The sequence below is a fragment of the Numida meleagris genome, chromosome 6 (genome assembly GCF_002078875.1).
Source record: "Numida meleagris isolate 19003 breed g44 Domestic line chromosome 6, NumMel1.0, whole genome shotgun sequence".
NCBI lineage: Eukaryota > Metazoa > Chordata > Aves > Galliformes > Numididae > Numida > Numida meleagris.
Window position 1 is genome coordinate 41,000,016 of NC_034414.1, and position 25,074 is coordinate 41,025,089.

General features: G+C 39.4%; 1 protein-coding gene across 1 annotated transcript in view; it reads left to right on the forward strand.

The window, feature by feature from the left end:
* The window catches only part of NRXN3 (neurexin 3), a 1,003,017-nt gene that overhangs the window by 351,238 nt on the left and 626,705 nt on the right, over positions 1-25,074 (forward strand). Inside the window, exon 8 of the mRNA XM_021401765.1 lies at positions 2,223-2,249. Coding sequence (XP_021257440.1) covers positions 2,223-2,249 — 27 coding nt within the window. The remainder of the gene's footprint in view (positions 1-2,222; positions 2,250-25,074) is intronic.

A 25,074-nucleotide genomic window follows, 5' to 3' on the forward strand; every position in this document is an offset into this window, starting at 1 on the left:
AGGATAAGGGCTACATTGCTTTTCAGTGTAAGACATCAATCCCTTCATTCAGAGCAGCCAGTGACTTAGGAGGGAAGTCCTAGGGCATGTAGTTGTTTCAGTATTGCTTAAAATATATATATATATGTTTCAGTATTGCTTAAAAACTTATCTGCAGAGATCAAAACCACAACAGGTGGTTTTAGTTTCTAGATTTGATGAATGTTGCTGAGGACCAGCCATGTTTCCCTTTACAGCACACTTACTGTTTAGCCCATAAAGAATTTCCCTGTTGTTCCTGCTGTATCATCTCTTGTGATCTCATTCACTTGTAGAGAGGTACTGGAGTCTCTCTCACTCTCTCTCTTTCAGTTTATAGAGGCAAGGGTAGCTGATTCCCCATGCATATACGTAAGAACTCCCCTTACCCCATCTAGCTCCTGTATGGGATATAGCCACCACTGTATGGTGATCGTACCAATTGCTCCAGGGCTGTTTGCTCCCACTTTTCTGTTGCGGTTGACGACACATGACAAACCTAATCGCACAAAACCAAACCCAGATTTTCTCAAGGGAAGTTCTGGTTGAAGACAGATGCTTTCTGGCTATGCTGTTCCTGATTGGTATACCCCTAACTCATTATGACTGTTTATTTATAGATTCTTACTCTTTCTCATCTTCTAAGATTGCATTTAGTTTCAGCTGCTGAAATAATTTTCCTGTGTCTGAGTAAACACAGAATTGGCCCCATTAAGCAGCAAACTGCTTTCTATTTCTCTGCCGTTCTGTACAATCCGGTCCATATCTCTGTAAAAAAATACAACCATCACTGCTGGTCAAAGCCTTGGTTACCTGGGTGTCTGGTAGCATGGTGCTGTTATTCCTGGCCTTTCCCAAGAGAAGGTTAGCATCACCCAAAATATGCAATAGCACTGTTACAATAGCTTTTGACCACATTGGACACCACAGTAAAAGTTGTTCACAAGGCTAAAAGTAGGCATTTATAAATGTAAGATATTATGGGTCATATCCTGAGATATGCTGAGCATTAGTGTGTAAAATTAAAGAAGCAATGCTCAGAAGCCCTCTAGCTCAGGCTCCCCCACCTCCAGTCATTTTTCTTGTGCAGTTTTTCAGTTACTATTTATTAGGTTCTACAACCATAGCTCTGTTTTAATTTCCATATACCCCTTCTTCTTCCTCCCTTGTCCATAACCTCTGAATGAAGCAGGGCCAGCAAAGGTTCACAGATCTGCCACTTCACTGCCCATTTCATCTTCTCCCTGAACGTTATGAGCATTCCTTTCAATCTTAGCATTCAGGCAGCAAGGTGAGATTGGGCTTTGAGGAACTGGCAAGGCTGGAAACCTTTGAAAGAATTCTCTGTGTCCCCCACCAACCAAAACAAACAGTCAAAAGAAAAGTATTCCCAACCTCCAGAACCAGCTGAAATCTGGGCTGGGCGTTCGTGCGGTTAGCTGTTTGCAAGTGGCCATTTTATGACAGGACACAACTGGGCAGTGTATTAACCCTTTCCTCGCCTGAATGGACAGTGTTAAATGTGCCTGTGCACATACTAAAAAGTGTTCTGGGCTGGCACAAGGGGACATGAGTAGAGGGTCTGTCTTTGGCAGAGCTGGAAAGGGTTAAATATTGCACCAACAAATCTCACAGACTGATTCTACAGGTATTCTGTGTTGGACAGATGGTGTATTTGTGCAATAACAATACAAACTAATTCCAAAGAATCCAAGTGTAAAGGTTGACTTCAAACTTCAAGCTTTTTAGAGAAATTGCTAAAGGTTTTTAAAAAGAGAAGTTACACTGGAATATGATTTGCATTTCAAGGGAGATTTTTTTGTGCTTAATTATCAATTTTTTTTTTTTCTTGTAATTCACATCAGTTCATGGTCTGGAGTAGAAGATACTCTTAGATGCATAATCTTCTATAAAAATAAAATGTTTACGTGTGGATATATATGTATATTGGTATATATCTCTATACATATGTGTATATATATATGTGTGCGTGTATATATATATTTATGTAACAAATATTTATGTAGAATATACTGTACATATACATCCACTCCTGAACTTGTACAGATTGTATATAAATATAAAATGGCCACATCTCTTTGCGTGTGTCTGTCCCCGGAAGGGTGGACTGATTGTTTTTGGATGTCTGCAGCTGTTACCTTGAAGGATGCAATTTCATCTTTCATTTATTTTTCCCCATCTAGACTGTATCAGGATAAACTGTAACGCCAGTAAGTTTTCCCTCAAGTTTCATTTTGTTCTCTTTATATATATATTAAAGTAAGTTTATTTTCTTTGTGGTTTTATAAGCTGTTTTTCTTTTCTTTCCTTTTTCTTGTTTCTTTTTTAAAAAAAAATCTTCTGACATTGAAGGGTTGGGTAGAATATGAAGCTGTGGGGAGAAGGGAAGACTTCACAGTGATTGTACGTGAAAATTTTGTGTTAGGTCTCTCCGAGGAGGAGATGAACTGTTTTTTCATAGCTTTGCAGAAGAACACCTGAAGAACCTGATGAGCTGATGTTATCTTTCGTTGGTAACCTGTTGTTTTTATGAAAACTTTTAAAGAGTCACATAAGAATAACAACAGGTACTGTATGCACTTCTCCACTACAAAATGTTATGCATGTTTAGAAACAAACAAACATAAAAACAAACCTCAATCTCTCATTTTATTTCAGAATGGTGACAGCCTGATATTTGTTCAAAGTCATTTTTATTTGAGTACAGAAGAAAGAGAATTAGATCTTTGTTTTTGAGGATATTATCAGAATTATATGAGAATCTTTAACATTGACTTTTACCACTCATTGGTTTCAGTCTATAAAAGAAAAGAAGGCTGTAGAAAGATGCTGATTGATGGGAAGACTGTATAAAAAATAATATTAAAAGATCATATCCAATTTTATACTTTGGCCAAACAAGATCTTTTCTGTTTGCTTCAAAGAACTCTTTGATGTTGCTGTAGACCTCAAACTAGAGTGCTTTTCCTAGAAAACAGAGCTCCCAGTGCAGTGCAAAGAAACTGGTGAAGGGACTAGAAAACTAGATTTCTGAAAAGTAGCTGAGGGAATAGGGGTTGTTTAGTTTGGAGGAGGAGAGGCTGAGGAGAGACCTCATCTCTTTCTGCAACTACCTTGAAAGCAAGTTGAAGTGAGATCCAGATCCAGCCTATGTGATCTGATGAGTTGATGTGTTTTTTTTTTTTTTTCCCCAGACTGTGGTCTTTTTTGTTTACCAATGATCCCTATCCAAGCTAGCAGAAAAATGAAAAGAAGCGTGTTGCAGCTCCAGAGGCAGAGCTTTCAAGCATAAGTGGAGTACCACACTACAGGGACAGTTGTAGCAGCACTGAGAGAACATTTTTGCAGAGCAGCTTCTTAACATATTTGCTATGGTTTGGTCTGAATGTGTGTTTCTGTATTGTTAGACAGCAGGCAGTGGTTTTGTTTTTTCTCTTTTTTTCCCCTATTCCATTTTGCTTCCCAAATCTGAAACATTCTTTATAGTTGCAGATTATAGATCAGTTTTCCCTCCTGGTCACTGCCAGCTGATTCAGATCCTACTTTTCAGAGAGGTGGAAGCAATTAGTTTCTTGGTCTTGGGAGGTGGAGCCTACAATCAGAGACTGATGGTAAAGCATTGACTGATCTGGGATTATTTTAGTTGTAAGACCTGATGTGCTACAGGAACTTGAGCATGTCGTAGCTTTGAGAACTGCATCCTTCTGCCCTGTTGTGGTGGGAGTTGTCCTGTATGGCTCAAAGCTTGGCAGTTCTTGCTGAATTCCTTTTGCTCTTCTAAGTTTGAATGCTGTATTTCAAGATGGAGTTGGCAATAGGAGAAAACATACTGAATCTCTGCTGAGATTGTCCGTTTTCACCCAGCAACAACAGAGGGATTTACATAAAAAATAGGATATTTTTCACATTCTTTTGATGCTCATCTACCCATAACTCTATCTAGACACTTGCACCATACTTCTTGTTTCTGTGTGTCATCTGAGCATCCATACCAGTTGCTCTGGTATCATCTGATGTTTTTGTCATCATCTTCAACTTCTAATGATAGTTTGCTATTAAAGGCTTGTCTATAGAAGACTGTTTTCAGGTGGGAAATCAGCTTTAGTAACAAGGGACAAAGGTCTGGTTTTCATGCAAAGCAAAACATAGCAGTAATTGGAATAAATATATATATTTTTTAAAAAAAAAAAAAAGAGACTCCTATAGTCAGATCAGTGGGAAAACAATCTGAATCCAATGTTTTTGTTAGTTTCCCCATAAGCATCAAAGCATCTTGAATCATTTTGCTTCCATGCATTTTTAATAGTTGAGGCTGCTGCATTTTTAAAGAGTCTTCCTCTGAAGGTTGATGATTATTTATTTATTTAAAAACACTTTGGATTTTCCTAATTTATTTTTTATGATACTTTGCTTAAAATGAACAACCCCTCTCCTATTCCCTCCAACACCTTGTTTCATTGCTGTGTTTTGCAGTGACTCAGGTCATCTGCCCTGCTTTCTGGAAGGAAACCTGCTGGGACTTGATTGATGGAAAACTAAATCCTTGCATGAATAAAATATGGTTAGGCAAGAATATAACACTGTAATCATTCTTGTAGGCACACTGACTTGTGTGTGGCACATTTACTTGTGCAGAAGGAATTATCAACATGCAGATAGGTTTGCCCAGTCTGTTGAAATGGGTAGAAGTCTTTTAAATTAACTTGATGAATAGGATTACCAGTCAGTTGAAGAAGTTCAGGTCAAGCAGTCACCACTGCTAACTGTATGGAGGGATCTGGTTCCTGGTTTTAAAACAAAGCTGTACTTTTGGGATCCCATGGAATTTGCTAGCTTACTAGCAAGATCACAGCAAACACTGAAGCTCATGCTATTTAGGAGGAATCCAGTATATTGTATCAGGTAAGCATTTAGTTTTCAATATATATTTGCTCTTAATTTTCTTTGGAAAGAGTAAGAGGTTTTTATTTGCATATCTTCAGCATATCATGTATTTGATGTAAAATACTGTTTTCCATAATTTCATTTCTTCTTATCCTAGCTTTGTTTTTCATCACTGTCATATCTCACAGTTCTGAAATGGAAGGCTGACATTGTGTCCTAAAAAAGGAACAGTTTTTACTTTCTCTGAATTTATTTTAGTACTCATTTCATTCCCTCCCTTCACTCTTGTAGTTTCCTAAACTGATCTTATCTGTTTCTGCAGACTGTCAGAGTTTGAATTTAGAGGGATGTAACAGTGCTTTTGCTTACACAGATGTAACTGAGCAGTAACTCTCTTTTCCTCTGAATGTAAAAGCAACACAACCAAAAATAGGATCAGTATCCCAAAATAGACTGTGAAGGTGCACTGAATGGTTCTTCAACATAGTGCAGACATTATGGATTGCAACATTTTGTTTGCTGGATTTATGGGAAAAATATGCATAGAATAAATGCTCTTTTATTTTTGCAAATGTATACTTTTTTTTTTTTTAAAATAGGATTTCCCAAAGAATGGTAGCTCTTTGATCCACCTCCTGTAAACTAGTTCTTGAAATACGAGGGTTGCTCTTAAAGTAGTCTGTTCTATTTTATTGTGTTGGCCCACAACATCAGAGTCAGATGTTGGTGGTATGGCAGTAGAGGTTGAACCTGCCCACCAGTATTCCATTACGTGTTGTTACTGTGTGACAGATGGCAGCAGAGGAGCAGTCTGACAGAATGGCATCTGACATGGGAGTGTGTTTGAAACAAAGGTGTGTCATGTAATTTCTCCACCTGAAAAAAAATGACACTCATTGACATTCATCAATGCTTGCTGAACATTTATGTAGACCAAACAGTGGATGTGAGCACAGTGAGGTGATGGGTGGTACATTTCAGCAGTGGCGACTGTGATAAGAAAGGCAAGCCACTTTCTGGACCGTGATCCAGATTTATTTGAGCGTGGCATGCAGTCTCTTGTTCAACATTGGCAAAAATGCATAGCTGATGGTGGTGACTGTGTTGAAGAACAGTGTTTTGTAACTGAGCATTTGCTCTATCAAGTAGTGTTTTGCTCTTTGTATCCGTTGTATTTTCCATGGAGAGAAATAGGAGGCCATTACTTTAGGAACAACCTATGCATATAGTTCACTTCAAAGAAATTTAAGGTTGTTGCGATAGTTTTATACTTTGTGTCATGCTGTCTGCTACTCTGTTTTTTCTTCAAATTTTTGATGATACCGATTTACTTTATTCCCTTTCTCAGTGACAAACTCCTCCTTCATATCTGTCCAGAAGAGATAGTTTTCAGCATTTTTCTAAATATTAAGTACAGAGGACAGGGCTGTGTATGCTACAGATTCACTAGCTTTGGGAGAGGTCTTCAGTTCGTGTTGTTTCTAGCATGTTCTTTGTATTCTTTTTCTTGATTCAGTTCTCTCTACTTCTCCCAAAACTTTTATGTGGCATAACATTAGTCACAGTCACATAGTTCGACACTGCCTTTATGGAAGATTTGCTCTTCCAAAAGCAGCAGCCTTTGAGACAGTGAATATTTCTGTCTTATTGCTTGTTATTTCGTAATGAGGCCTTTTCTTCTTAGTAAGGAAGCCTGCCATACAAGCCATTACCTATTTTCATGTGCCTCATGAAACCTCAGAAAATCCTGATTCTATTTTCTTAGCTGTTGCTAAAAGCAAAAATGGAAGAGGGTGAAAAATCACAGTCCCATCACTGCTAGCCAATTCTATGTTTACATGGTGTCCCACAGCACATTGTTTCAGATCCAGTCAATTTTGGAATGATCTTTAACAATAGAAGATAGCTTATTCTTCCTTTTCAGTTGCTATGCTTACTGTATTTAGATCCTTAATGCAATGTTAATGTTTCATTTAAATAAGTGCTACTGTAACTACATAAAATATGAACCTAAAATGATTAACTCTCTGGAAGAGGTTTAAAGGTTTTTTCTTTTTTTCTTTTTTCCCATCATCACAAGTAAATAGGAAGCCATACTAACTCTAATCTAATCAAAATGTTATAAAAACAAGTGCACTTATCTGATTCTTAGGGATGTTGCTGTCATTTTAATAAAAGCTTAATAGTACTCTAACATGAAAACATTATTTGGAAAGTGAAGAGGTGTGATTAAGCATACACGTCATGTTTGTGACTCTAGTATCTACTAATGCCATTTAAATGTTATCAGGAAGAAATGAATGCTTACACAGCCTGAAAAGTGACAAGTCATTAGTATGTCATATTGTAGTAGTGAAAGCAAATGTGGTGTCTGTCGCATCTGTTATAGCTTAGCTGGGAATGTTCTCGTTTTATAGAATTCTCAGGCTCAAGGTGCTGTTCTGGCCTTGTGCTGCTACTGCACTGTTAGCTAGGAAGAGAGCAAGCCTGTCTTCAGAAGACTTTTCCTTCAGACAGGTGATCAAACAGCAGCACTTTCAGATATTTTGCCAGATGGTTAACTATGAATTCTGTTTGGAAAATAAACCATGCTGGATCTAGCAGCCTGAGAGAGGCAGAGCTGCTGCTGCTTCGTGCTCCCAGGTCCAGCTATAGTAGCAAGGCTGAAGATGCATTCCCAGCAGGCACATGTAAATGGCCAGCCACACAGGTCACAGATAGGCACTCTGAGCACCCACATGAACATAGGCAGCACCAATGGCCTCATCCTGCTCCCATCTCTTGTTGAACAGGATGGAATTTAAGTAGTGAGATATGGACATATGTACAGTGTGAATGCAGGCAGCAGCTGAACTCAGATGCTTAGTCTGCGTGGTATCTGGCCCCTGGATCCCAGTGTCAGCAGCCTTTGGCATCTGGACATATGAAGCACCAAAGCCACAGCTCTGTTCCAGTTTCTGTTACAGATGCAGCTGGTCAGGACTTTGATGTCCACTGGGACATCACCTCCCTGTGCTCTTGTCCCTAGATATAGGAGGTGCTCTCATATCTAGAAGTGAACTGATAACATCTCACTCAGTGGTGGATACTGGGGCTGGTGGCTCTGCTGGGACAGCCCTGGGAGGGGTTGCAACAAGGTGCTCCATTTCAGGACTCCTTGGTTTGGGTTCTTGTCTGCTGTTGTGCACTGGGTTCCTCTGTCCTTGTGCAGATGGGACTCTGATGGGTGATGCCCCCATGGTGGGCCTGGATGTAGCCCAGCAAGATGTTGTCTGGGCTCCTGCTTCTGATGTGGGTGTCTCTCTTTGTGGATATGCAGATAATCTTTGTCACATCACCTAACAAATCTTTCTTCCTCATGGTAGCTAATAGAAAATCATAGAATCATAGAATCATAGAATGGCTTGGGTTGAAAAGGTCCTCAAAGATCATCGAGTCTCAACCCCCCTGCCAAGTGCAGGGCGCCAACCACTAGACCAGGCTGCCCAGAGCCACGTCCAGTCTGGCCTTGAATGCCTCCAGGGACGGGACATCCACATCCTCCCTGGGCAACCTGTTCCAGTGCGTCACCACCCTCTGTGTGAAAAACTTCCTCCTAATATCTAACCTAAATCTCCCCTGTCTCAGCTTAAAACCATTCCCCCTTGTCCTATCGCTATCCACCCTCGTGAACAATTGTTCCCCCTCCTGTTTATACGCTCCCTTCAAGTATTGGAAGGCCACAATGAGGTCTCCCCAGAGCCTTCTCTTCTGCAAACTAAAAATGAAGTATTTATTTTCAAACTTGCTTGATTCAAGTCTACTCCATGTCACCGGAGGGAAAAAACCTCTCGACTTAAGCTGGCAACTCAAAGGTTGCTTGGTACACAGTGAAGCAGTGCTCCTGAGTTTTTTTTTAAATGATATCAGCAAAATCCCTGCAGTTACCAATTTCGGTGAAGAGGACAAGTCCTTTTGGAGCTTTGTTCCACATGGGGATCTTCTACCTAGGTGAGAGGCAAAAGGTGGACAGCATATAAGAAGCTGCTGTGCTTTGTGGCTGTCTAGACAATATGTCTTCTGTAGATGAGATTACGTAATTAATTGCTAGAAAATCCACTTTGTTCTTTTATTCAATGAAAATTGGCACAAAACTGAGGACTCATGCTTTAGGATCTGTGAGGAAGAGAGTGTTTTGTATGTGATTAATTTTGTCTGAGAACAACAGAGAGAGCATCTCTAATGAGACTCTGGATAGTCAAAAAGAAAAGTAGACACTAATCAGCACAGGCTCTGCTTTCTGTGTTGGGTGCTACCTTTTCAGTAATTTTTAAGCCAAATCAGCGAGCCTTAATGTTCAGTGCATACTGGATAAGGAGTGACTGGTAAGGAGGCTCCAGTAATTTGTATTATTGGGTGCAGAATACTGCATGTAATGGATGAAAAGTTTTCACTGTGTCTTTAATCCTCCTCATCCAGGGCCATGAAGATCAAGGTTTTGCTATGGCATAATTCATTTTTGCAGTTGTTAAGTGCATTGATTGTATCACAAGGTGCCCGCATCCCAGATTATTTTACATCCGGGCTATGAATGCAAGGCAGTCCCATGTTTGTCAGACTTCAGTGAGCCCCAGCTCTTAGTTCACAGCGGTTAGCCTTCATCTTCAAGCGAATACTGTCATGTCCTTAGAAGGGCTCTAGTCTGATGCTTCCCTTCTGGTGCTCAGGGAGAGATCTTCAGCAGATCTTCAAAGGTCATCAGTTTGGAGAGACAGCACTGTTTAGAGCAGAGCTGGGTAGAATGCTTTCTGTGTTATTTTTAACTAAATTGGTGGGGTAGAACCTAATGAGAAAGAAAAATTAACCTTGGAAACTCAGCAATCATCTGTCAGGAATCAATGACCTGATTTTGGAAAACTGCTGTACCAGTTTACTGATTATTGTTCCCACCACAGGAGCTTTTCTTGACTCCTCTCCACTTCATGAAAGGTTGTTTTTGTGCTGTACTTTTTTATATACAGTTTTCAATTCCTGTAGCCTCTTCCATGGGATTACAGCTAAAATGAGAACTTTTGTATTGGGGGAAGAGTGGAAGCATTTGTACAAAGTCATTCTGTCAGTTACTAAGCTAGCTACTGATTCCTTAGTATTAAACATTTCATTTAAATATTGTAATCCTGAGTTTTATAACAGAGAGATCATGAACTAGGCAACAGTTGGGCATATATTTTTATTTTTATTTTTTTTCCGAAGGTGAAAGATGCCCTGAATGAACCTTAGGATAACTTGATAAAAAGTTCTTGGGTAAGAAAAATTTTTGCAGTCACGTGAGGATGCATTTTATTTTAATGCTGCATTAATTGGTTGCTTGTCAGCACTGTTTACTCTTACCTTTATTATTATTCTTATAATATGAATTTCCTTTGTCATGTCTGTTTAGGGAAAGCAGGAAGACTTGCTTCTTTCCTGTTGCCCTGTTTACAGAATCTCAACCGGAGTGTTTGGGGAAAAAAAGGCTTTGATAGAAAAACTTCTGTGTGTCTCAGTTTGCTATTTTTCCACTTTATTTGTATACATTTATTTGTGTTGCTTTCAGATCAGCTGTCATCACCTGAACTTGCCTCAGTGTTGTGGGTTAAGCCTGGTAGGTAGCTAAGCAGCATGCAGCTGCTTGTTCAGTCTTCCCTCTCAGGGTGGTGGAGAGAACTTGAAGAAAAAAAGCGAGAAAACTCATGGGCTGACATAAAGAGAATTAGAGAATTTAAGAAATTAAAAAAAAAAAAAAAAAAGAGGGAGGAAAAAAAACCTCCACAAAACAAAGGAAAGCAATAGCAATTTCTCACCACCGGGAAACCAATACCCTGAGCCAGTCCGTGAGCTCTAGTAGCCCCTGGCAAACTCTGCTCTCCACTAGTTTTATTGCTGAGCGAAATGGCATACTACATGGTATGGAATACCACTCTGGTCAGTTTGGGTCAGCTGTCCCAGCTGTGTTCCTTCCCAGCTTTTGGGCATGCCAGCTTACTTGCTGAGGCGAAGAAAAGTGAGAAAACAAAGGCCTTGGCACTGTGTAAACACTGTTCACCAACAGCAAAAACATTGGTGTGTTAGCACAGTTTTGGTCAGAAATACAAAGCTCAGCGCTATAAGTCTTGCTATGAAGAAAGCTAACTCCCAGTCAGAGCCAGTGCATGCAGAATGCAGCTGTAGCCCTCCAGGTTTGTAGATATCATGCTATTTGGCCTACAAAGTCATTGCTTTTGCTCCCTTAAATTGGAAGAGAAGACTAAAAGTGTCATCCATGCTCTCTAGATGTCAAATGTTTGACTGTTTCTTTTTTGTTGTTGTTGTTTCATTGATTTTTCTTTTCCTGCTCAAGACGCTGGATATGAGGAAACTTGCTCTGTGAGTGGCAGTATCAGGTAGTAGGATGTAGGCAGTATTAAATGTATTGCTTTCAGGATTAAGATGTGTCAAGCTGTTCGCTATCTTAAAATCAAACAATGACTGTATTAGGACAGAAATATTGGATACTGTTTACACAAATGAATAGTGAGAGGTCTGATAATGACACAAGTTGTCTCTCCATAATGAGGAGATTTGCCATGCACGACAGTCCTTGTGCCATGCTCCGTGACCCATCACATTACCCATGTTCTGCAGTGCACAGCTCTCTGGCTAAAGACACTGCTAGTAGAAAATTTCTGTCAGGGAGCACAGAACTGCAATTCCACGCAGGTGCTGGAGGTGTAAGGGATAAGTTTACTCTAAAAATATCCTCCCGTGCTCTGTGTTTGACCACTGATTTACCTGTAAAGAGCCATTCACAGGTGAGCTGTGGATTTACAGTTTCTCTGGGAAAGAAACACCTTAGAAATATTTACTGTGTGTGCAGGGACTGAGTGAGTGACAGAGAACAAGAACCCTTTTTGTCCCTGAGGGAGCCTCCCTTGGTTGAGCTGGTGCACTCTGGTGTGTAATGCATATAGGAAGATGGTGATTGCGTTGCTCTCACTTCTCAGAAAACATGCCATTAGCAAACATTTTGGCAGCTCTGTCTTCTTTCCTCATTGCATATCTTCTACTCTTCTTGTGAAAAGCTGATTCTTGAGATTTCAGGACCAAGGAAAAAGTTGTGGAATTCTTGCCTCTCCTGTGCAAAGGGAACACATTATGAGACTTCTGATACCTCAAGGAGCCTGGTAAAAATGCCACAGATGTGTTTTATCAGCAGTGAAGAATTTTTATATCATCATAAGCCATTTTCTAGCTAGTGAATTATGCAATATGCTGAACATTTTCAGTCTGAATGTGAGAAGTTAGGAAGCCTGAGAGAGGTTCTCAAATCATTTTCACAGTTAAATTTCTTTTGACTTGTATCACTTCAGTGGCTGCTGTATTAAACAGTCATGTGTGCACCCTTCATTATGGCAAAATAGATTTTCCTCCTGGTGGATTTCACAGTATCCAGGCCTGATCGGGAATGGGAGGCCAAATCACTGGGTAGAGTTCTAATCATCCAAGAGTATCTTGCTGTTTTGGTTTGCTTGTGAATGTGAAGTAGAGAATGACTGGCAAGTTTCAAGGGGAAAAAAAAAGAAAAAGGATCCTAATTAATTGTTAACACGAGAATAGGTTCAGATAAGTTTCATTGTATATTAAGAAACTATTAGCATGCCTACATCATTTGGTCTATTGTTTTCTGTTTCTCTCTTTTTTTGCAGGTAAGGACCATTTGAAATGGTTCAATCTGCTATTTAAAACTGATAGGGGAATGAAGAAATGTAGCCAGTATTGCTTTTGATCGTATCAGCATCTTTCAGATTGAGGGCTGTTGCCACCTCCACCAAACGACTACCATTTTTGGGACTTCCTGGTGAAAAATACTCCTGTGGTGCTCAAACATTTGAACACAGTTGCAGTCTAGCATGGAGCTTGTTCTTCACGAATTTTTGGAGTTTCATTATAGCTTCTAGAGCAGGAGCGGTAGTTGCTTTGATGTTCTTCTGCATGCAGAACCACAAAGATTTCTAAGTAAGTTTGGGAAATATCTCGCGTTTGATATCTCAACTTTAATACAAAAAACAAACAAGCAAAAAAAAAAAAAAAAAAAACGGAAGGGAAAAGCGTATTTGTAGATGACAACTCAGATTTGTGGAAGTCAGTATGCAGTTGACCAAATCATCTAATGGTAGTTACCACTGTAGTGTAACGGTAGTTGCATACAACACAATTATATTGCTGCTGTAGTGTGTTCTGCCAGTTCCATGCTTTGTTATAAGAACAGAAGTTGCTAATTTATTATGACAATTTAGATGAAGGGGAATACATATAAATAAATTGCTTCCTAAGATGACATTGTTATTGAAAGCAATGGCAATGAAATGTATCAGTTTTTACTACAGTCAAAACGTATGATAGTTTTTTCTCCCTGGTCACGCTTTGTGTTATTTCAAAGGTGTTAAAATGCAACAGAACAGAAAAAGCAGCATGAAAACGATGTGAAAACACAGATCTTTTTCATTTTGTATAGCTCTCATGCAGCTTGCTTTCCTGAAAGGGCTGAAAAGTTGCAAGTCCTCGTGGCTCTCCCTACAGGATCTCAAGCATCCAGCTTGACACAACCACTTAGTGGTGTTCGATGCAATTCCTCACCTGCAGGGTGACTCCTCCAGCAGCTCAGCGGCATTTTGCTGAGAATACTGTGTCCAGCAGAGCTGTGTTGAGAGTCATCCATGACCCCAGCTGTGAATGCCCACCCAGACTGCCCGTGTTAGTTCCCAGTTAAGCGAGTTTTCCTCTCTCTTTAGTCGCTACTGCGGAGGGGACTGAGCACCACCTCGTGGTGCAGCTGAAGATCATCTAGTCTGTTCTCAGTTTGCCTGCCGAGCAGCCTAAACACGTCTACAAAGCAGCGTGACGATCACTTTGTGTTTGTTTTGTGGTTTTTATGTTGCTTTTTCGCAGAAATGCTTTTCACACCCCTTCTGAAAGTGTTGGCGATATGCTCAGAGTGCTATGTGGAAGGTAACATAGAGGAAAGTTCTGTTCATTGGCAGAGCTGCGTAAAAAGATGTTGAATGCAAATAGGTTCTTGACATTAGCAGTGGGCTACTATATCAGTTATGCTCTGTAGGTAGTGAGAAACTGTTGCAAAGTGTGGACAGTGTCACAGGACAGTGCTAATCAGCACAGAAAACAGCTGCATGCTGTGCTTCCATGCAGTTAGTCTTTTTCCTCTCAGATAAAATGAACTGATGCTTTGGGGCTTAAGTGGTATGAACTGTCCAAGAGTGGAGACTGAGGGGGACTGCTCAGCCTCTGCCAGTTTGCAGCTTGACACTGCTGTTCTGTGTCTTGGACAGCTGCAACAAATCAGACCGTCTTCCACTGGGGAAGATGATGGAGCAGATCTTCCTGGAAGCTATTCTAAGGTATGTGGAAGAGAGGGAGGTGATCTGGGATAACCAGCATGGCTTCAGCAAGGAAAAGTCCTGCTGAACCAACTGTGTCACTTGTTATGATGATGTAACTGTGTCAGTGGACAAGGGAAGAGCCACTGATGTCATTCAGTAAGGCCTTTGACATGGTCCCCGTAACATCCTTCTCTCCACGCTGGAAAGAAAAGGATTTGATAGGTGGACTGTTTGATGGATGAGGAACTGGTTGCAAAATCATACCCAGAGAAAAGTGGTCATTGGCTCGATGTCTGGATAGAAATCGGTGACCAGTGGTGTCCCTTAGGTGTCAGCACTGGAACTGATGCTCTTTAATATCTTCATCAAGGGCAGTGACATTGGGATCAAGTGCACCCTCAGCAAGTTTGCAGATGACACCAAGCTGTATGGTGCAGCTGACACACTTGAGGGATGGGATGTGTCAACGGTTTATGGCCATTCAGAGAAACCTAGACAGGCTCAAGCAGTGGGCCTGGGTCAACTTCATGAGGTTCAACAAATGCAAGCAAGTGCAAGGTCTTGCATCTGGCTTGTGGCTTTTCTAATAAGAAAAGTGTGCGTGTATAAGTGTCACAGTTTTATGATTTTTTTTATTGGTATTCCACATCATAACATCATGTAGTGCACTGGGAGTTAAAGAGTTAATGCTCCAGTTCCATGGACTGCCGATTTTCTGGGTACCTGGTTCTCAGAAGAGAAGAACGACATACCCCAGAGAACTTTGTGTTCAGAGGGAAAGATAAAACTCCTTACAAGTCACAAGACTCTCTTTTTTGCTGTCTAGGAGTGCGTGTTCCCCAGTCGTTTGGCCTCAGTTTTAAAGTGAGGCCTTTGGTCTTGGACACTCTCTCTCTCTTTTTTTTTTTTTAATTTATTAGCCTCAATTCCAATTATATTGTATTATATTGTGTTATCTTGCATTCTGATATCATACTTAGTAAATTAACTTTCTTCCTCAGATCGTTGCTGCTGTTCTGGTTTTAGACCCATCTCCTTACCCTTCCCCGTTTTCCCGAGGTGTGAGTATGTGGGTCCCTTGCCCCATTAGTCACAGAACTGGTCCAAAGTGTCCCATAAACCCTCAACACCTCCGCTCTCCCCCCCGCACTTTTTCGGGCCTTTGGGCCTGCTGTCCCCCTGTCATGGACACAGATAGATATAGAGATAACTTCGTGACAATAAGTGTGCCCAAAATGTCCTTAGTAAAATATATTATATAGAATAGCTGCAGAAAAGTTTAACACCTTCTGATATTGGAAGCTTCACAGTATATGAAACTGTTGTCTTTTCTAAAAATTCATATAAATACATGGATAATCTATTGCAGTACGATCAGCCTAGAATGAATTTGGGGCAGTTAAGAGGTAAGTAGGATAGGAAAAGGGGGCAAATATTTAATAAACTCATCTATAAGAAAAACCATGAGTAATATTTGTATAGATGATACTTAGGACTCATAACAGTTTAGGCGAGAATTCAGAAAAGGGGTTACAATGTTTAAGTACTGAAATGCCTTGGTTTAAGGTGAAAACCTTAAAAGCACATTAACCCAAACTTGATCATAATGGAGTGTAGCAGTCACATGTGCGTACAGAGACTGTTAAAAGTGGAGGGTAGCGCTTGGAAAGCATGATGTTACGTTAAACCAAACCCTCAAGTGAAGGCACTTAAATCTGAGACATAATGAGTAGGAGTAATTAAGCGAATACAGAAGTCTTAGGCTAATATTAAAATTGCATCTACTGTTCATTTTATAACCAAAACAATGGCTTGAAACCTCTAAAAGATCTTGTGCTTTGCTTTACCATTGTCTGAGTTCGGTCAAGGTAAATGTGAGAAATCTGTTTGTTTTACCACCTCACGAACAGTGACTCTGAAGTGGGTCTTCTGCTTTCGTGATTGCTGAAACCACATTACTCAATAGTCAACTCCATTTGTCAGTTAAGACATTCTTTTCTACTTAAGATGTAATTTGCAGAGGTAGGGAGCACAGTCGGCTCCTGTTTACTTTGACAAGGTTTTAGAAACTCAGCGTTGGTGAAGAATCAAATCGTAAGGCTCTTGTCCTTAAGAGGTCTGCTGGCCAGTACTAAGGGGAAGTTTTCAGAACTGTAAATATGACAAGTGAGAGATACTGTTTTGCTTTTTCCTGTTATGAAGTAAATGAGGTATTTGCAAGTCTCCCAAGACAGATCATGTTTTCATGTGGGCAAATGGGTAGAGGTTTTTATCTAAGTAGAATGCAATGTACCTAATAGATTCTGTTTTCCCACGGGATTTAATTGCCATGGCCTGAAAAATTAATTAGTCTGAGAAGATTGAGGGTCTCAGTTACATTGTTTTAAATCCAAAAAAGTGTATATTCGCTTGTTACAGATTTACCTCTGGAGATCAACATAATGTTTATATTTAACAACTAGATAGAAATGCGTTTTCTTGTGAGACTTTTACTTTCACTTTTTCTGATTGGGCCAGAAATGTAACAAAAACATCCTTTGCCTTCTGGGGCTGCAAAGGAAGGGCATGTAGAACTGCAATTACGATAAATTAAAGAAGGGATGTACAGTAAGATACTTTATCATCTCCCTTTTTGGGTGGGAATGGTAGCTTTATCTGCCATCGGGCAAGGTAATACATTATTTCATTTAGGCATCTTTTGTCACAGCAAAAAAAGGATATTTGGTTTTATTTTATAGTGAGATGAAATTAAAAATCATTTCTTAGGAATTCTTAGGTATATTTTCATCTTTGGAGTATTATTTTATGCCGATGATTTAGTCCTTAGGAGACTGCAGTAGTTGTGGTATTGCTATCCCCGTAGAATTACCGAAGGGTGGAGCATGAAGTCATCTTATGCAGAAGCAGTAGCAGTGATGTTATAGGCTTTTGGCCCTGCCCTTACACAGCACCATTATGTGAGCACTTTTCACACTGAGGGGAAGCTTTGTTGTGGCTATTCAAGTCTGCTGCTACTTGACAATTAAAGTCTGAGTGCAGTGGAAGATTATACATTCTTACTTACTGTGCTATCTTATTGCACAGGTATTGGAGGCATCCAACTTGTACTTGTGTAAAATGAGCTTGGGAATTTATTTCCAGTGCAGTTTTAGGAAATTTGCAGGCTGCATACTGACTGAAGGGAAGATGCTTTACTGCTTTTCAGACTACAGATGTAATTGAAATTGAAGTGTTTTGGGTAAAACAGTACCCATTGACTGTGAACACTATTAATTGTAGAAATATTGGAATAAAAGTCATCAAATTCTACCTCAGATAACCACAGTTCCAGGGCTCTTATGTCCACGAAAGTCCTGAAACTTCAATAGATCTAGTATAAAACCTGGGTTTTTGTGAGTGAATAGGAAACGAGAATCTAAGAAGAGATTTCCCAAGGGCATTGAAACCAAATCTCAAGATGAGCTTTTTCTAAAGAAAAATGATCTGAAGCACTAATAAACTTGTAAGCATATGGTTTCCACGGCTACAGATACAGAATTGAAACAAAACCAGGCCTCGTTCCCTAGGCTTCAAAGATTGTAGCGAAATCTCAAAGTGAAAATCTCAGAAAGGAAAATTAAATGTTACTGAGGGTCCTGCACTTCTTTTTGCAAGCTCTGAGAATTCTCTCTGTGGCTCTATAAGATCTCCACAATGGATAGTGACTGCATCTAGCATCCCAAATATCACTCCCCCATCCTACCTTGCTTCCAGTGTGTTGTACAATGACCAGCTCTTACATGTTCACAAACAGGAGAGACCATAATGTTTGTATTAAGAAAGGATGAAGATGTTTAGAAAATCAGTTTAGGTAGGTGAACCAATTCACATCAAGAAACCTGATATCTGTTCTAAAATCAGAGAGGTACCAATATGTTGACATAATGTGTATGTAGTCCAGCCTGGCTTTGATAAAAACATTTTTATGCTCTCCTCTGATTTCAAGTTATGTGCCTCTGTTCTGGACACAGAAAATCCTAGTTTCAGTTCTTGCTGGTGAGAATGGTATCCATGTGTAAGCAACCATATATTTTTACAGGATGACTTGGAGACAGAATCTGCGCTGAAGATTTCATTATCCAAATGGGTACAGGAATAAAAGGCACAGAGAGTGTACATGGGCCTTTACATTTGGCCTAGTTATTAAATTTAGTCAGCATTTTAGTCTGTAGAGACTCAATCTGTCTGCAGTGAGTTGAGAGGCCTAAGCTATTCTAGAGTATAGTTTGGAGTTGCGAGCAAAGTCAGTGGGCAATTCAGAACCACCTGCACCTTCTGGCTGATCATCATTGCTGTGACATTTCTCATTGAGAAATGGATAGATTTCTCAAATTGCTATCACACAAGATCCTCCAGATGATATTAATTATTATATAGTAATTATTGATATAATTATTGTGTCTGCAGTATTCTGCGGTGACAAGACTTTGGACAGGTAATTTATTTACGTGTAGTTCAACTTCCCAGTAATGTGTAGCTAATGGTAGGCACCTGCATGCCAGAAGGCTTCAGGATCTGAATTCACAAATGTCTGTAATGGTTCTGATATCATCACTTCAAAGATACTGTGCAAACAAATTCAGTATTTATGAAAGAATAATGAATTCCCACTTATTACCCACCACGTTACAGTAATAAACTTCTGTAAAGTGCAGTGTTTTCTGAATATTAAAGGCCAGGTTGTCCTGCTGTTGCAGTTCAATGGAATCAGGGCAAGCAAAAATTTCCCTCTTATCTGTGGCAATTAATTTCTTGAAAGAAATCAGTATGTATGGGATAAGTGTTATTTTTTTTATGAGGTTATTTAAATACAGTAACATTTGTTTGATATAAAATGGCATGCTTACAAACAGTAAAAGAAGAGATAGTCTAAACTGAAGTGAAGAAAATGACCTTAAATGAACAGAAAGAAATGGACGTATTTACAAGAATGAAATGTATTGTGTTCTATCCAAAAATGATCAAATCTCACAATGATACGTGAGAACATCATTAGCAGTTTTCTCCTTTCTTCTCCTCCAAATTGCCAGCATTTCTAGATAGTTTCCATAACAGCATATTGAAAAAGATATCTGTGTTTCTTACACCTCTGCCTATGTCATCAGAAACAGTGAGAAATGATAGGCCTGCTCCTTGAATAAAAATGAAACAAATGCTCAGCCTCTTATACCAACAATAACTGGACTGTTCTAAACATGGTTAGTATGTACTGTTTTATAGGCTTGGGATTTATGCACCGTACTTCATACTTGGTCGTAATTTCCATAAAAATGACAGAATAATTAGGGCAGAATAACGAGATTATTGTTAATAAGTGATACTGCTCTTGCACATGATTATATGTCTCACTGTTCTGGATGGCCGAAAAATCTGCAGACTGTGTAACAGGTTACTTTCTTTGTTATATTGCCCCTGTGTGTTTTGCTTCTTTCATTGTTACACATTGGAATGATAGTTACCTTATGTTCATTGCACGCTCTGATCTTGCTCTGAGCATCTTAATGCTTCTTTGCAGCACTAAGTTTTAAAACTTAGCATTTTGCTGCTGCTGAATTAATATTTAATTTAAACTGTTAGAGTCTGCAAAAGCTGAAGTTTGCTTAGTTGGCCTTCTCAATACTACTTAAAGCTTATTCTCTTGGTGATCATGCTTATTTTACTATGCTGCCTGTATATAACACTGTTCTTATTTTTGCTATAGTAGGCAATATGTGATAGAGCATAATCAATTTATATAGATGTGAGGGTTTTCTTGTGTTTGTTATTGTTCTGAGCCAGGTTTTGAGCATTACTTGAGAACAGCAGAAGGGAAATTGAGTTATGTTTGTAAACATTTCAGTGGGATTAGTTGCTGCAGGAAGTAGTACTTACCAATATACTATGACAAGATAAAATTTGCTTGTATCCAAACAACAAAAAAATTAACCTATACATAAAGTCCAAGTGAAGTTGCTAACTGTGCCAGAGCAGTAGTGAAATCTACATTATGATCTGTTTACCCTGTGAAAGGGTCTGCTGAGTTTTACATCAGTGCAGTTTCCTGTTGGTTTATGTAGTGGGTAATGTTATTTCAGCTGTGACTGAATGCCATTTCAGGTGTCTTTCTTCTTCACACTCAGGGAAACATCCAGAATTGCATCTTTTCCTTTCCCTGGCAACCAGCATGAGATCAATGAAACACCACTACCATTGAACCTCACAGTTCTGTTGGGTTCTCATCTTGGAATGTTCTATGACAATGAAGTGTATTCTTCCTGTCATTTCCTTTTGAAGTAATAATTATGGTGTGTTTATACATGAATGAGCACATGATTATTGATTCTGTATATACACTCAAGATGTTACTGGTTTTAACTCTATCACGACTGGCATTTGATTACACACACAAACAGATATATATGCTTGTGTGTGTGCATAACCACATACATATATGTATAAATGTATATGTACATATACAGTGCTTAACACCACCCATATAATGAGAATCTGATCCTTCTTCTTCCTGGGACAAAAAAGGCAGTATTCCTTTTGAATTTGTATCAGGACCACAGTAATCATTATGTGCCTCCTTTATGAAAGTATAAAATGTGTTATTGGATGAGGTTTGAAAAGATATGGCATCTTAGCTAGGTAAAAGAGGCATGGAGGCAGTGCAGAGAAAAATAGCATATATCAGAAGAGACTAAATTATGTGTGAGAAGATGGAAGGAGATTGAAAAGAAACAGTTAAAAAATGAGAAACGAAGGTGGAAGGTCTAAAAATAAGAACGAAACCATAGTTTTGAGGAGGTCAATTTCAAATATCTAAAAGTGGAGAGCAATCAGTTTTTCACACAATCTTTAAAAGAGTCGGGGAATATCAGAGATAGATGAGATTGGAGGGTGATCTGGTCGTGAGAATAAAACACTCTTGGTCTTTTTTTTTTTTTTTTTTTTTGAGTAAATAAGTTCTCAAATCAGAAAAGAGAGAGAATAAGGACTTGCACTTCTAATCTGTGTGTATAATACGTAACGTGACAAACTTGCTTTCAAATTGTCTCAGCTCGGTCTCAACCTGTTTTGGAGCCCCCCATGTACCTTGAGAATAATTGTTCTCCTCCCTTCTGTAAATAACCCCGAAGAATAGCCAAGCTCTGGCAGCTGCTGCTTTCATCTGAACATACAAAGCCGTAAGGCAGCAGCTTTGGAATATAAAAGAGGGAATCGTACTCAAAAACACAGCATGTGTGTGTGCATGTAATTTTCAGTGTAGATTGGAGTGATTTTTCTTTACCTCCTGACTCTTGGGAGAAATTTAGTCTTTAGAATTTTTCTACTGCAATTGCTAAACGCTCTTTTGTGCAGCGTATGCATGTACAGTGAGTGCAACTATCAGTTGACATATTGATTTTAATGGATCTGCATGTTTTTGTGTCTTCTCAAAATCTATCTTTTGAGGCAGTTGTTCATTTGGTCTTTCAGGCTGTCTAATCTCTCTATGATTTTATTGATTTGTTCGTGCCAATGATAGAGGAAAAATGCCATTTTAGCTACTCCATAAGTAACTAGAACAAGAAAACTGAGTTCACATATCCTGTCTTTTCAAAACAGGATTAAGAATGTATCTCTACTCTTACTGAAACCATTTCCAAGAAAACCTAAGGTTTTTTTTCTTGTTTTGGGGTGGTGTTTTTTTTATTTTTATTATGTATTTTTAAATGATCATGGGGCATTGCGTATCTCACCAACTCTCAGGAAGGGTGTTAGAATTGATGAATGAGAGCTTTTTGCCATGACATGAGCCTCTTGAGATTTATTAAATCACAAGGAACTGTTTCATTAATTCTTCTGAAGCAAGAAGCTGTGCTTGTAGTGGCTGACCCAGGCTTGTTTTGTTTCAGTCTCTTGCATGCTAAGGTTGATTTTGTTTTTCCTTGCCTACTCACCTGACTCAGTCCTGCAAAATTTTTCACAGGGATGCAGGAGTGCTAAGAGTGCAGGAGTACATCTTGAATTGCAATGTTATTTTTGAAACGTTTTGTTTCAAAGACACTGCTCTAAATGCTTTAGGTTGGATTATTGCTTTTCCTGGAAAAGGCTGTGGGAGGGAAGTGTTAGCTAGGAGATTGGTTCTTCAGAAGTAATGCAGCAGTAATTAGTCAAAGTTTTCATTGGGAATGAGTATTTATTAGCCTAGATTAAAATAAACACGAGGTTTATAATCTATGTCTGTCACTGCTCACTGAAGAAGCACTTGGCTTCTTCTGTATCTTCAGCAGCTCTTTCCTTAAGCAGACATGCAAATTAGACTGAAATTGTCAGTGAAGTTCAAGCTCTATCTCTGTTGGGGAACTTAAGATGAAAATTGGGCTGCTGATGCAAAGAACCAAGTGCTGGCATTGCACGTATGTAAAGTCACATGAAAAGACAAGTGTTGTGGAGTCCCAGTGAACATAAGGACAGGTATGGTTCCTTTAGCTAGACCATCCAGTATTATTATTGTCCTGCAAACCCTCTCAGATGCAGCATGATCTGATACAGGACTGACAGTTCAATGACTGTTTGTACCCAGTGCCCTTTCCCCAAGTCTTTGCTTTCAGTCATTCAAAGGAGACTACCCTCTTCAGTAGTAACAAGAAGGAATTTTGCTTTCTTCTTAATAGAAATGACAAAATAGTCTGGTACTTACTCTCTGAACCATCATTTTAATTTTTTTATTCTTGCTACTGTTGTTCCTTCTCAACTAGGCATGCAGCTGGTATGCAGCTGTGGGGGTCCTGCACTCATCCATGAGTTCAGCCCACAATTGAACCCTGGACATGGAGGGGTTTTGGTGTTTCCATGCTTCACAGACAGTTCCCCTTTTAAAGCAGTTATTCTCAGGACTAGTAACAGCATGAAGACCGTGCCTACTGGCTTGTAGATCTAGCCAGTACTTTATCCCAAAAATGCTCCTGAGAATTTTTAATAGCAGGCAGATTTCATGAGCCAAATTGTCTACTCAATCCATATGCTCTTCTAGTGCAGGGACACATCGAGTCAAATCTGAAGTGTGAGGGAGCAGGATGTCCTAGGTGGTTTTTCGGACAGGCTTAGGTGTTCAAAACTGGCGTTTAGCTTTTGACATATATGACCTTAGAAGCATTGAACATAGCACATCTCTTGTCAAAGATGGGAGCTGCATATGCTAGAAAACCAAACCCACATTTCTGAAAATGTTTGTTCTTTGTCAAATCTCCTGTCAAGGCAGAACATCGTGGCATTTTATTTTTAATTTATTCAACATTCTCTAGATGCTGTAAATGAAAGATTAGAAGGTTGTAATTTAAATATTCAGTGTCAGTATGTAACAAAGAGCCAGATTCCTGCTCAGAATAAATATTTTTTAGCAGCAGTAGTTCAGCTTGTGTATTATTTTTTCAGTATTCATAGAGATGGGAAGATGCTGACAGATATCACGGTTTGGTTTTTAGCAGACAGCAGAGTGCAGAAACTGTCACCAGGTGAACTATTACAATGAGTGAAGAAAGCAGTGTTAGATCTGTCGAGTTGGAAGGAGATTCTTGTGGACTTTTGAACTGCAGCAGGTGGCCAACCGGTCCCCTTTAGTGCTACATACCATGAGACTTTCTGTTTGTACAGTACTTGAGAATTCTTGGTTTGAGAGAAACATCAAGACAAAAACAATTAGTGAATGGCAGAATTGTATTTTCCCAACTAGATCTCTTCTTTTGGTGCAAAATGAATCTAATTCATTGCATTAATCTCTGATGACTCAAAAATCACGTGGTCGACAGTAGGATCCAAGTATTTTGAAGGAAATAATTCTCACTTTCTCTATGGAGAAACTGGAGGAAGGTGAATACCTTTTGAGTGAGGGATACTCTGGCATTCTTCCATCTTGACTTCTTTATCCAGAATCAAAGCTGCGAGGCCTCCTTCTAGCAATATTATTCACTGAATGTTACTAGAGAGCCGTGATTCACATGCTGGCTGTATGGGAACTGCTGAGTCACGGCCTGAACCACCAATTGAGCACCTGGAGGAAAGACCCAGTCAGCCCTGGGAGCACAGGTGAAGGCAATTCACATGTGTCACCAGAAGGTGTGGAGCCTGGCTCCACCCCTCTTAGGCTTCATTTAAGGGCTGACTGCCAGTAAGGGAGGATCTCTTTCTGGAGATCCCTTCTTGGTGGAAGCTTTTCCCTGCAAACCCAGAATCTTCTGATCTGGGTGAGCAATTTGCTTTCTTTCCCTTGTAGCACCTTGCTATTGTGCTGGTACTTCCACCTCTTTTGTAACGCCTTTTCCATTGTGTTTGTCCTTCTGATTGCTACACTGGCTAACACTGAATTCTTAACAATGTTGCCCTTATGGGGCAGTGTGACTAATAATAGGACTTAAATTCAGATGTTATGCTTTGAAGCTGGTTTTAAATGGTTAGTTAATTTAGCTTTTTAGTTACATTTTAAAATCATGGTAACAGTGGAGCAAATGCAATGCCCTAGGAGGGCTGAGGCAATGGCCCACAGAAATGGTACAATCCACTTCTACACCAGACATCTCATGAACAACATAAGCTTTCCTCTGAGTCATAACACTTAGGCACTGCATTGTCTAACATTGTCTATTTTCCTATATATTATGTTCACTACCTTTTCAGGCATTATTATCATCTGCTTTGCGTCATACATTTTGAGGCCAGAAGACATGATTATAATCCATCCTGACCTCCCAAC